Source organism: Salvia splendens, chromosome 7 (genome assembly GCF_004379255.2).
Source record: "Salvia splendens isolate huo1 chromosome 7, SspV2, whole genome shotgun sequence".
NCBI lineage: Eukaryota > Viridiplantae > Streptophyta > Magnoliopsida > Lamiales > Lamiaceae > Salvia > Salvia splendens.
This window is the reverse complement of record NC_056038.1, coordinates 16,151,158-16,164,489: the sequence shown is the minus strand read 5'-3', so window position 1 is coordinate 16,164,489 and position 13,332 is coordinate 16,151,158. Positions and strand designations below refer to the sequence as shown.

At 36.2% G+C, this 13,332-nt stretch overlaps 2 protein-coding genes across 2 annotated transcripts; both read right to left on the bottom strand.

Moving 5' to 3' along the window:
• Nucleotides 1-8,687: 8,687 nt before the first annotated feature.
• LOC121742541 (ethylene-responsive transcription factor 2-like) lies at nucleotides 8,688-9,590 on the bottom strand. Its single transcript, XM_042135703.1, has one exon. It carries the CDS (start codon nucleotides 9,412-9,414, stop codon nucleotides 8,818-8,820), a length of 597 nt encoding a protein of 198 aa, XP_041991637.1. The 5' UTR covers nucleotides 9,415-9,590; the 3' UTR covers nucleotides 8,688-8,817.
• A 997-nt stretch (nucleotides 9,591-10,587) lies between these two features.
• On the bottom strand, nucleotides 10,588-11,285 carry LOC121810485. Its single transcript, XM_042211248.1, has 2 exons — nucleotides 10,818-11,285; nucleotides 10,588-10,725 (listed from the first exon to the last, which is right to left on the bottom strand). Exons 1-2 carry the CDS (start codon nucleotides 11,283-11,285, stop codon nucleotides 10,588-10,590), a joined length of 606 nt encoding a protein of 201 aa, XP_042067182.1.
• Nucleotides 11,286-13,332: the final 2,047 nt, after the last annotated feature.

The following is a 13,332-nucleotide window of genomic DNA, read 5'->3' as shown; positions in this document are numbered from 1 at the left end:
AAATGGATAAAAATATGAAAGAGGAAGAGAAAAAGTAATGTAATTAGTATTAGTATATTGTGGGGTCTATTTGCTAAAATAGAGTATCTTTTTTAGTAACAGACTAAAAAGGAATGAATTTTTATTTTTAGGAAACGCAAGAAATAACAAAGAATATAAATTAAATGGATTATTGATAAGGATAAAGCTCCAAGTTGCATTGTACTCCGTAATTATAATACTCCTCCCTCCGTACCAATGTTTTACAAACCGGACCGACAAGTAAACCGGTAAAGCTACTAGTTCATGGTGAATTGGTCATATTGGTTCAACCACTAGTCGGACATTTTTACTATAGCATATATAATTAAATATATATTATATAAATGCATCAAATTTAGTATACAATAAAATGTATTTTTGATCATATATATATATATATATATAGGGGAGCGTTATTCTCCTATTCATCCCTTAGATCCTTTATTCTTCTTAATATGGGCCGTTAGATCTCATTCATCAACGATCCAGATGATCTGCATTATTATACTATAATGGTGCATTATTAGTCGGTGTGCATTATTCAACTGAAAATCTGCATTATTACACTATAATGGTGCATTATTAGTCGGTGTGCATTATTCTACTGAAAATCTGCATTATTAAATGACACATGACATTAATCTAACCGTCAGATGACAAAATCGTGGGGTTGAGATCAAGAAGGAAAAAGGAGGAAATATGCAAAAAGGAAATGAATACATCCCTATATATATATATATATATATATATATATATATATATATATATATGGTCCCCTTATTCCCACAACACCTTCTTAGTGTAGAACTAGAGACTAAATATTAGCCAATGGATTTTAATCTAGTGGCTGAGATTAGAGATCCTACATCATAAATTCGAATTTCATCCTGTGAATTAAATTGTTCATCGAAAGGGCATGTTAGTCATTTCTTAATGTGGTCAAATATGGTAAAAATGATGGAAGCGTTATTCACAGCATATGGAATTAGGGTAAAATCTCTCACATTCCACTTCCGCCGCGACGTTTCAGCTTCACCCCCATTCTCTTCTCCGCCGTTTCACTACACCGTTTATCAACCCTAGTCCTCTGGCTTTCCTCAACACTAGTCATCTGCAGATTTTCACCATGGTGGACACGAGGCGGAGCAAATTGAACGGTATTCATTGTCGTCAAAAATAGTTACAGGCTACCAAATCCATTCAAACTAATCTCGTTCATTTTTGTTGTAGATGAGTGGTCGTTGCGTTCCAAAACTGCATCCGATCCCGTTGAGTTTAGTTCTTTCATTAATTTAGTTCAGAATCTGTGATTTGAAAATCGCGTTCCAGAACTTCAAATTAGGTCATTGAATGTGGTAATTTAGTTCAGATTCTGATTATCGTTTTTCTTATAATCAGTACCAAGACATTCATCTGGAAAAACTACACTGCAACGCCCTCTAAAAACCAAACCCAAGTCTACCCCACACCTATTTCGACCAAATCTTTCGGGTGAGCTAACCCCAATTCTAGAACTTATATTTTATTCACAGTTTCAATTGTATTTAGTTCATTAAAGTTCTTGTTTTTAATTGAAACTTGGATGAATTTGTTGGATGAAGCATGTTGGAATAATGTTAATGAACCTATCAACTTATAAGATGAAATATGTTCAGATTCGGCTGAAGTATCTCCAAAATTGTTGTGTTGGGTGAAGGTTTTGTAGTTGTGATATGAATGTATACGATTATAAGCTGAAGTCTTGCCAACATTAGATGAAGAGTTATGTATTTATATTTTGTTCACGGTTTTCAATTTTGTTTAGTCGATTAAAGTTCGTGTTTTTCATTCAAACTTGGGTGAATTTGTTGGCTGAAGTATGTTAGAATGTTGTAAATGAACTGATCAAAGTATAAGATGAAGTATCTTCAGAATCGGCTGAAGTCTGTCCAAAATTGGTGTGTTGGGTGAAGGTTTTGAAGATGTGATCTGAACGTGTACAATTAAAATATGAAGTCTTGTCGACACTAGATGAAGTAGTATGTATTTATATTATGTATTCTGGTTAACGTTTGCTGATGCATTTTTTGTTATGATCTATGTGTCATTTAACTTGATGTTTGGTGATGTATTTTACTGGATGTGGAATGACTATTTGGTAATGTGGACTTGTTATTCGATGAACTGTTGTTTTGTTCTCTTATTGTGATTATTTGATGTTTTTCTGTATTATTTATAGAATGAAAATGAGAATTATTTAGCTGAGTTTATTTAATTATAAAATGAATTCTTTTCTGCATCTGATGAAGTATTTAATTCTGATTTGTGTCAGTTGGTGGATTGTGAATGATTTATGTGTGTGATATATGAAGTTTTTGTATGGTAGAAATGATGAAAACTGGTGGCTCGTCGCTAATATGTGGTGGAAATGATGCACCAGGGAGGAATCAGCAAATGATAATTACACCACAAATAGAAGGTTAGTCGGGCAATCGATTGTTAGACCAAATTTTAGGTTCGCATATTATATATAATGATGAATTAATTATTTAATAAGCTGATGTATCTCCTAAAATCCATGTATGCGGTTTGGGAATAAAGTGGTTATACATTATTGTTTATTATCTGATAATTTCAGGAGCTTCAAAAGTTGATGGAGAACGAGCTAATAAAGAAAGAAGGTCAAAACAGAACAACGACAGAGTACAGAAAAAACTAGCAAATGATTACTGCAGAGCTTGAGGGCCAAATACTGTTCAACTTTGATGAATGCAATATTCAGTCATGAATGCCTCAACAACAAGCGCATCACTACAAGATACTACGTAGAGGAAAGCAAAAACAAGGACATTGATGTAGAAAAGATGATAGCACGTTACCTTAAGAAGAAGTGATATTTCGATATTTGAAATCGGAACAGTTTTTCCCACGTAAACTGTAAACCGAATAGTCTAAAGCATCATTTTTTTTAGCTTAAATTAACCAAAACTGGTATATTGTGTAGTACACTTATTAGAGATTTTTATTAGCTTAAAGAATATATTATGGATTTTTTATACTAAGGGCGGCGGAAACATGGTTTTACTATGAATTAAACTGACTACAATATGAAAAAACATTTTATGAGTTCAATAAAACATAAATGATAATATAAAGAGATCACTCTATATTAAAAATTATTCATTCTGTGTAGGTATTTATTCATCAAACCATCAGATTAGTTCATCCATCCAAAACGTTATTTGAATAGACTAACTACTTCATTTATTATGAAACTATATTCATCGAAGCAGAAAATGTATTCATCTAAGAATAATATAAAGAAGTTAAAAAACTGAGACAATACATCAAGCCATGTTAACATGAAGATTAGAATCGTGTGAATATAATGCAATCATATTAACATGTGTGAATATTTTTCAAGATTGAAGTGGGAATAAGAGGGCATTAAAATAGTGTGAAATCATTTCCAAATTAAGTTGTCTGAAATCAAGGTAAACACATTAACTGCCAAAGTTACAATTACAAAATCAGCCCCACACGTTTGTTTTATAATATTATAATACATGTTGACAATATTTAATAATATTTGAGAGAATTAATTATGACCATAAGATTAAGAAAATGGGTGGACATGATTTGTTCTCTAGTTCGGTCATTAAAATTGGTTCGACATTGAATATAATCCTATATATATATCAAATTTAGTTAATAATAAGATTAAACTTAATTAAGAATAAGTATAATTAAATTTTAGTGAAATACAAATATAATTATATAAATATATACTACCTAATATATTAAAACTTATATTTAATTAAATATATATGTGTCAATATTCAAATTTAGTATGATAAATTACTACTAAAATTTATTAAATAACAAATATAATTAACATATTTTATTTATAATTAATTAATTAATTAATTTATAAAAATAATAATTAATCATAAAGTTTATTTATTGATTATAGGAATAATTAAAGTTATTGTTATGCCACACAAATTAAGGTGGTAGAGTGATAATGGAGTTGGACTTATATGCATGCCATTGAAATCAAATTTTTGGCATAATAACTGAAAATTCAAAAAACGGTTCAACCGATTGGCGGTTCCCGATTGAACCAGCCGGTTCATCCGGTTCAAAACGGCCTAACCTTCCGATGATTTTATAAGGTGAATCGGACCGGACTGAGCACTGGTTCACAGCCGAACCGGTCCGATTTTTAAAACACTGCTCCGTACCTAGTCTGTCCCATTGAAATAATCTATGTACATGTACAACAACATTTTTCTCCTTCTCTTTTACTTTATTATTTATGGGCTCTACCATCCACTGTATAATATCAATTTTTACTATCATCATATTCTGATTTTGCATTTATTTTTTCTATTAGCAGTTAGTTTGATTTACATGAATATATAAACAATGTCATCACTGAAGGTTCTTTTGCATAAATTTCCATGGAACATAAATTCAAGCCATGGTCAATTCCACATTGTGACAGGATAGATTGACTTTAAATATAATTTTGACCTTCAAGTTGTACGTATGAACACTTTTTTTTTCAAATATCCTGTACATTAGTCGTGCGAATTTGTCAAGTGTCATTCTTTCCAACGATAAAAGTATCAATTCATCACATCACCTATTTACACGAAGTTTGAACTTATATTTGAAAGTTATTTTTTCAACATATTATATTTTGGATTTTCTATCATAGTACAATATATATATACATTCACCACGGACTGATGGCCCCAGACCTTTCTTTTGACATGCATTTTACATATTCTCTTGCCTATTAGAATATGAGATAAAATATAGTATTATAAGTTTATCGGAAATGTTTTTTTAATTATTAAAAATATCATGCCTTTCACCGCTTGACAACACATGCGATGAGTGTCATTGTTACCGGTGGCAGATCTAGGAAATGACATTCGTGAGATCGGACATAGTGAAGAATATCACTACCATGTTCCAACTCTTTTGTCATCCTCTTCATTGCTTCCTTTGCAACTCACCTTGGACAATGTATCATATTTTTCTTTCACAAGTTACATGGATAAGAAGTTTTGTGGATAAAAATTGACGAGTTTAGCAAATTTATTGACTACCAAAGTTCAAATTTAATTACAAAATCAATTTTCAGTTATGTAAAAAATTTGATTATGAACCTTTGATAAGAAAAAAAATACTAACATTTATTAATACTTGACCTAACTAATCAATTTTTATATTTTGAAGTCTTCTATTGTAATTATTTTTACATTTTCAACCAAAAAATATCTCCACTATCACTAATCCTTTAAATTTTTAAAAGCATTAACTAAATATCAACTTTATAAAGCATTAATTCAATTTGTTTATAACAAATTTAAAAGAAGAGAGAAAAATAAAGTGGCATTGTCTGCTTCTCTTCTTTTTCCTTAATACTTTTCCCTCTTCTTTCTCTGCAAATCATCCATTTTTATAGCAAAAGCTAAACAACTCTCCCATCTCTCTCGATTTTCTCATTACACAGTCACACAAATAGCCATCGGCCGACCGCTCTTTTCCCTACTTCAATGAACCATCGGGTCAGCACGGTTCCAAATATCGAACCAATGGATTTTTCTGTCTCTAATTGTTATGAATGAAAGTATCATAACAAAATAATTATCAACACTAATAAAGAAACTATTTAACATAAAGAAAAAGTTATATGAGATTTTAAATTACGAACGTACCAAAATAGAAAAATATGAATTACTATATCACATACAAAACAACTATTAATGAATCAAATAATTAAAAAAAATACTATTGTCTCCTTTTAAGTATTACCGTGTCTTTTATGACCCTTCTCCTGGAGAAAAATTTATTGGCAGGGGCTAGATTGAATAATTTTAGACAATGTAATTTTTATTCAGTTTTTGGTTATTTTAGTAAGGATGATTTAAAACGATCTAAAAATGATCTCTATGTTCTTAAAATCCTAATTTTAGAAAATGAACTTATAACTAACTAAAAATTACTCCCACGTTATCTCAAAATGATAGTTCCGCGCTGGACACTACATTTTCTATTGATTAAAAACGCTAAGATATGTATGTTACGAATCATTGAAAAAAACTCATTAAATATACGCAATGAAAAATCTTTTAGTTTAAAAGATATGGAGTAATATATAACAAATAGATTAAAATTTATAATAATTCAATGGACTAATGAAAAATGAAATATCTTTTAGTTTAGACAATTTTTGTAAAAGTACTTCCTAAATTTCTAATCGAAACAAATTGAGGATCACACTCTTATTAATATTAAAAATAAATAACTTGTTATATAAGAGATTAAAACATCTAATAAGTAATAATCCGTTTAAATATAAATGCACTCCATTGAGGAAACAAAATTTAAATCTTTTAATAATATTTCATCAAATTAAATTGATAAATCTATTAGTGTAAGAAATTAGAATGCTAGATGAAACGTGTCTAACACGCGAGGGAAATAGCGTGAAAAAGGCTTAAGAATTTACTTAATTAATAATTTTATACTCCAATTAAGTAACTTTGGTTTGCTTCTTCTTCATCAAACGATCGACAACCATTGTTGAGAGTTGATACTTTCTCATTCTCTAATTTCAAATTTCAGCCCCTTCCAACTAATCACTTTTCAATAATTTAATCTTTAATGATACATTTTGGCAGGGGCTAAACATGATTTTCAACCAATCTGGAAATAACAGTAGTAGAAAAAATGATTAAAAATATCTTTTGGGAGGGGCTTAAGCCCCTTATCCCTTCTTCTTGTGTCCGCCAATGCTTCTCCATAACGTAGGAAGCCCGGACTATACACCTACTTTTGTGCTTAGGACATATTTTCCCCTGTAAGCGTAACATCTCGTTTCTCTCTTACGATGTTTAGCGATTTTTTTAAATAATTTGTATGTTAAGAAATTTCCTATTTTTTGAAAAGTGTAGTATTTTCTTTAAGGCATTTCGTAATTGTTAAAATCACTGAGGGGTTTCGTTCGCTAATCTAGCATTTATGCGTGAATGTAAAATGTTCAAGGAGTATAAATTTACAAATAACAGAGTCCTGGTTTACAAAAAGAAAATGTACTAATTAAGTGCACTTGGTCTTTTCCTTTTACAAAGTACTCGCTCCGTCCCATTAAAGATGACTCACTTTCCTTTTTTTGTTTGTCCCATCCAAGATGACCCATTTTTATAAATGGAAACACATTTATCTCTACTTTATTCCATCTCTCTTACTTTACTCTCTCCACTCAACACACAAAATAAAATTGCATAAAACTCCGTGCCGCCCAAGGAAGGGGTCATCTTCCTTGGGACGGAGGAAGTACATGTTAGAGACATGCAAGTCTTGATCGACTCGATGTGAAAATTTCGGACAGCTAATGCACCATTTTTAGGAAGCTCCATTGCTTCAATCATACTCCTATAATAAATAAAAGAAATATGGCTAAAATTTATAATGTTTACCTTTAGTCAAACAAAGAAAAATAACGGACGAACGCAAAAAGAAAGAAGCAAAAAAGCAACCAACGTCCAAGCGTTCTCTGCCAACCTGATCTATGAAATTGGACAACAAGGTTATACCTTGTACTCCCTCTGTTCCATACTAGTGAAGTTATTTTGCCATTTTAGTACATTTCATAGTAATTGAGTCATTTCTTTTTTTAGTAAAAGTCAACACATTTGTTCTCACTTGCTTTTTCCCCTCTCTTACTTTATTCTCTTTAGTTTTTTCTCTCTCCTATTTTATTATCTTTTTATTTAATACGTTACACACATTTTTCTTAATTTTATCGAGCTATTTTTTTAGTTGTTTTGATTTCTACTCCTCATTTTTTGTGCATTTAGGCTGAGGTTGAATTAACATTTTAGTTTCTACGACTTTGGAGGAGCCATATTATCTTTTCCTTTTATGTTTTCTGCCTATTGGTGTAGAATATTTATAAATTTTTTTTTATATATTAGGTTCTCTTAAAAATGCAAGTTCCGTAATATTCTCTTCATCCTCTAAAAATATAATCTTTAAGAAAAACACGAGTTTTAATGAAAATTTAGTGAAGTAGAATAGAGAAAAATAAAAATATTTTAAGTAATGTCAATTGATAATAGAACCAACATTATTAGAAGTGTAAATTTATAGTTACAAAAATAGAAGCGGACTAATTTTGCGAAATAGACAAAATAGCACAAAATGGACTATTTTTGGTGATAGCGTGAGTGTCATTTCATAGAGTTTTACTACGTGTGTATATAGAGTAGACATATATTTAATATTATGAATATCCCTCCTTAATATGAACATATACTCTCTTTGTCCCATATGAATATGTAATCTTTCCTTTTTAGTCCGTCCAGGAGAATATGCATTTTCTAATTTTAGAAACAATTTCATGTCTAATGAAGTAGGGCGCATTCTCCACTAGCAATACTTTAATTACATTTTCTCTTCACCCTCTCTCTTACTTTACAAATATACTTAATATGGTCCGATCAACGAGTAAAAATTGAATTGAGTCGATATGAACTTAGTCGACAGTGCAATCTCACCAAAACTTTAACCTTGGAATGAAAAAGTTTTTTATAGTGCGTATTGCTTCACTTTTTTCCAATTTGAAATCCTAACCCATGTTAGGATAGTCATAGTGGAAATCCCCCAAGTTGAGAATTGAGATATTTCATTGTGATTTGTTTGATTTTTCAAATAGGCAAGTGGAAAAATGGGGCCAAAAAATTTCGTATAATTTACACAACCAAACAAATGCACACTCCAATTTCCAGCCTATTATAATCAGGCCACCACTAATTGTCCGCCATCTATCAATGGCGTCAACTTGCACTCAATTTGATACAATTTCGATTGGCTCTCGGCTCCTTCCTCTTTCTTCACCCGCTTAGCCGAGCCGAGCTCCGGCTCGGGCGACCTCCTCTTCGCCGTGACCCGGACCGGCTCGGGCTCGTTCAACCCGATCCGGTGCGGGAAGTTGAGCAGAGCCTTGGAGCCGCGCATTCTGTAAGCCGCCCTGTCGTAAGCCACGGCGGCTTCCTCAGCCGTCTCGTATGTCCCGAGCCACACCCGGGCCCCGTTCTTTGCCGGGTCCCTTATCTCGGCCGCGAACTTCCCCCACGGCCGCTGCCGCACTCCCCTGTAGTGCCTCCCCTTGTTAGGCCTGGCCGCGGCCGGAGCAGCTCCAGCCGCGGACGGGGTAGTGATGGCCATAGGCTCGGCTTTGACCATGCTAAACGGCGTCCATCCGTCGCTAACGGCGTCGTGAAGGAGGCCGTATATGACCATGTCTTCGGAGTCGTCAACTTTTAACGGCAAATCGCCCCATGTCTCCGTTAAGCAGGGCATCAGGCTGGTGAAACTTGACGAAAATTCCGCCATGAATTGAAGTATTGTTAATTGGATTTGGTTTCAATTAAGATGAATTGGGATAGGAAGAATGGTGAAGGGAGAAAAATTCTTTTTTTTTTGGAGAATTTATGAAGGTGGGGTATATATAAGGGTGAGGGAAGGAAGGTGCATGAACCCGTGGGAAATCAGGAAACATTAAAGTATAATTTTTGGAGAGAGTAATGAGTAATATATGTTGTGGGTTTGTGTTTCCATGTAATTTCATACAAATAGCAAGTTGAGCAAGTTGTGAAAAAATCACGTGTTTAAAAGAATAGGGTATTTGGTTTTGGAAGATAAGGGACGCTGCCGTCATTCTTTTGACATCGGCTATGACAGAAATAAATGGAAAATACTTTTCAAAAACAGAATTAAATAGAAATAGGTGCGCACCCACAATTGGTGGCCAACTGGTCTTCGTATGATAATGTGTAATGTGCTCAAGGCAATCCGGGCCTGTCCAAGTGAGCGTATCCATTGAAAAAATGATGATAATCCATCTTATACTATGTAATGACGGCCTTTGGATTTCAATTCCTCTCTCCGTCCCATTCAAGATGGTCATATTCTTTAGTGACACGGGAGGAAGTATTATTAGATGGAATAAAATAGATAGAAAAGGTAGTTGAATATTTTAATGATGAGAGAGGAGAGAGAATGTTATTTCCAAAATTGGAAAGTGACCATCTTGATTGGGACAAACAATAAAGGAAATGTGGTCATTTTAAATGGGACGGGAGGAGTATTAAGGGTCAAAAATTATTAATTATAAAATACTTTTTTGGTATTTGGATCATTGAAAGTAGTTGCGGCATGAATGGTGGAGAGTTAAACATCGATCAATATTGAATATCAAATAATAATAATAGGGTGTTGATAATAACTAGAAATAACTATTGTGATTGTTCTCAAAATAGTGTCGACCATGTTAAAAAATCATGAATATCATTTACTCCCTTCGTCCAATGAAAATGACCCACTTTCCTTTTTCGTTCGTCCCAACCAAGATGCCTCATTTCTTATTTGAGTCAAAAGATGACACTGGCCCGGATTCAAGCCCCAAGTCCCATCCACGTCATCATTCCCCTAAATTTGAGTCTCATACCACAACTGCCCTAACCCTGCAAGCCCCCAACCCAGGCCACAACTAATAAATTGCACTATTCACAACTTCAAATCATATCGGAGATCATATCCAGAGACTGATTGGGCAGCGGTGGAGGCATAACGGAGTAGCTTGCAGTTGCCTTCCCCTTCGCTTTCCTCTTTGCCGTCTTTGTTCCCATCGGACGGCTTTGAGTGCTAGGGGATGAGAAGAAGACGTCGTCGTCCGTCACGTTGAGGTCGATCGCCGGACCTCCTTCGCTCGAAGAGTAGTTTCCGGCGGCGGAAACTTTGGTTCTCTTCGGCGCCCCACTAGCCATCGGTTCGGCACCACCGGTGTACTTCGGGCTTTTCTCGACAATCTTCCAAACGTCGAAGTACTTGAAGTGCTTCTTCCCGTCAGCGAAGAACTCTGCCTTGGCCTTCTCCACGAGGTCCATCTCACTGTGCCCGCTCGGCCACATCCGGATTACGTTGGTCCACTTGCCATTCCACTTGTTCATCTCCTTCTGGACCCGACTCAAATGCTTGCGCAGCTTCACGTAGCTACGCTCGAACGACCCTCGAGGACGACCAGCGTTGCACTTCTCCGCAATCCACTCCCAGAACACCTTGCCGCTCTGCTGGTTGCCTATGATAGGATCCTCGGAGACGTCGACGAAGTTCTTGGCCAGCCACAATGTCTCTTGCGGACTATACTTCTTTGGCCCCTCGTCATCCTCAACTTTGCCCTTGCCACTCCCTTCAGCGGGCTCCATATCACTGATCTCGTACTCATCAGTGCTAACTGGCGATGTTATGTCGTATGCGATGGGGTGATGGCGGCACGTACCAATTGTTGTCGTTGACGAACTCGTTCATCTGACGTTCATCGTTGTTAAACCACTCCATAGAAGCCGAAAATATGGGAATACAAGAGGATTGAAATGAGTAAAGTGCGGAAGAATGGTGCACAAATGTTCAGTATTTATAGACAAAAATTAGAAAAAAAAATTGGGGACTTGCGGCCCGGCCCAGAGAGCATCTAACGCTGGGCCGGGACGCGTTCGTTGCGGCCGGGCACACATAACGCCGGCCAGGCCGGACCCCGGGATCGGCTTGGGCCGGAACTCTCTCGCCTCCAACGCCACGCACGGGCCGGGACTCGCTCATTGCGGCCCGGCCCCGGGAATTAATGATGCTCTTAATGCGCTGAAGGCAATCTGGACCTGTCCAAGTGAGCGTATCCATTGAAAAAATGATGATAATCTATCTTATACTATGTAATGACGGCCTCTGGATTTCAATTACTCCCTCCGTCCCATTCAAGATGACCACATTCTTGAGTGGCACGAGATTTTAGGAAGTGTTGTTAGGCAGAATAAAGCAGATAGAAAAAAGGTAGTTGAATATTTTAATGAGGAGAGAGAATGTTATTTTCAAAATTGGAAATTGCCCATCTTGATTGGAACAAATAATAAAGGAAATGTGGTCATTTAAAATGGGACGGAGGGGGTATTAAAGGTAAAAAAAATTATTAATTATAAAATAAATTTTTGGTATTTGGATCATTGAAAGTAGTTGCGGCATGAATGGTGGAGAGTTAAACATCGATGAACATTGAATATCAAATAATAATAGGGTGTTGATAATAACTAGAAATAACTATTGTGATTGTTCTCAAAATAGTGTCGACCATGTTAAAAAAGCATGAATATCATTTACTCCCTTCGTCCAATGAAAATGATCCACTTTCCTTTTTCGTTCGTCCCAACCAAGATGCCTCATTTCTTATTTGAGTCAAAAGATGACCCTGGCCCGGATTCAAGCCCCAAGTCCCCTCCACGTCATCATTCCCCTAAATTTGAGTCTCAGACCACAACTGCCCTAACCCTGCAAGCCCCCAACCCAGGCCACAACTAATAAATTGCACTATTCACAACTTCAAATCATATCGGAGATCATATCCAGAGACTGATTGGGTAGCGGTGGCGGCATAACGGAGTAGCTTGCAGTTGCCTTCCCCTTCGTTTTCCTCTTTGCCGTCTTTGTTCCCATCGGACGGCTTTGAGTGCTAGGGGATGAGAAGAAGACGCCGTCGTCCGTCACGTTGAGGTCGATCGCCGGACCTCCTTCGCTCGAAGAGTAGTTTCCGGCGGCAGAAACTTTGGTTCTCTTCGGCGCCCCACTTGCCATCGGTTCGACACCACTGGTGTACTTCGGGCTCTTCTCGACAATCTTCCAAACGTCGAAGTACTTGAAGTGCTTCTTCCCGTCAGCGAAGAACTCTGCCTTGGCCTTCTCCACGAGGTTCATCTCACTGTGCCCGCTCGGCCACATCCGGATTACGTTGGTCCACTTACCATTCCACTTGTTCATCTCCTTCTGGACCCGACTCAAATGCTTGCGCAGCTTCACGTAGCTACGCTCGAACGACCCTCTAGGACGACCAGCGTTGCACTTCTCCGCAATCCGCTCCCAGAACACCTTGCTGCTCTACTGGTTGCTGATGATAGGATCCTCGGAGACGTCGACGAAGTTCTTGGCCAGCCACAATGTCTCTTGCGGACTATACTTCTTTGGCCCCTCATCATCATCAACTTTGCCCTTGCCACTCCCTTCAGCGGGCTCCATATCACTGATCTCGTACTCATCAGTGCTAACTGGTGATGTTATGTCGTATGCAATGGGGGTGATGGCGGCACGTACCAATTGTTGGCGTTGACGAACTCGTTCATCTGACTGACGTTCATCGTTGTTAAACCACTCCATAGAAGCCGAAAATATGGGAATACAAGAGGATTGAAATGAGTAAAGTGCGGAAGA

What these genes read in the sequence shown, in the direction of transcription:
- LOC121742541 (XM_042135703.1), bottom strand. Translation starts at nt 9,414, where the DNA reads ATGGCGGAATTTTCGTCAAGTTTCACCAGCCTGATGCCCTGCTTAACG.
- LOC121810485 (XM_042211248.1), bottom strand. Translation starts at nt 11,285, where the DNA reads ATGGAGCCCGCTGAAGGGAGTGGCAAGGGCAAAGTTGAGGATGACGAG. An exon ending in GGGCGCCGAAGAGAACCAAA is followed by an intron (nt 10,726 to 10,817) that starts GTTTCCGCCGCC and finishes CTCATCCCCTAG; the next exon opens with CACTCAAAGCCGTCCGATGG.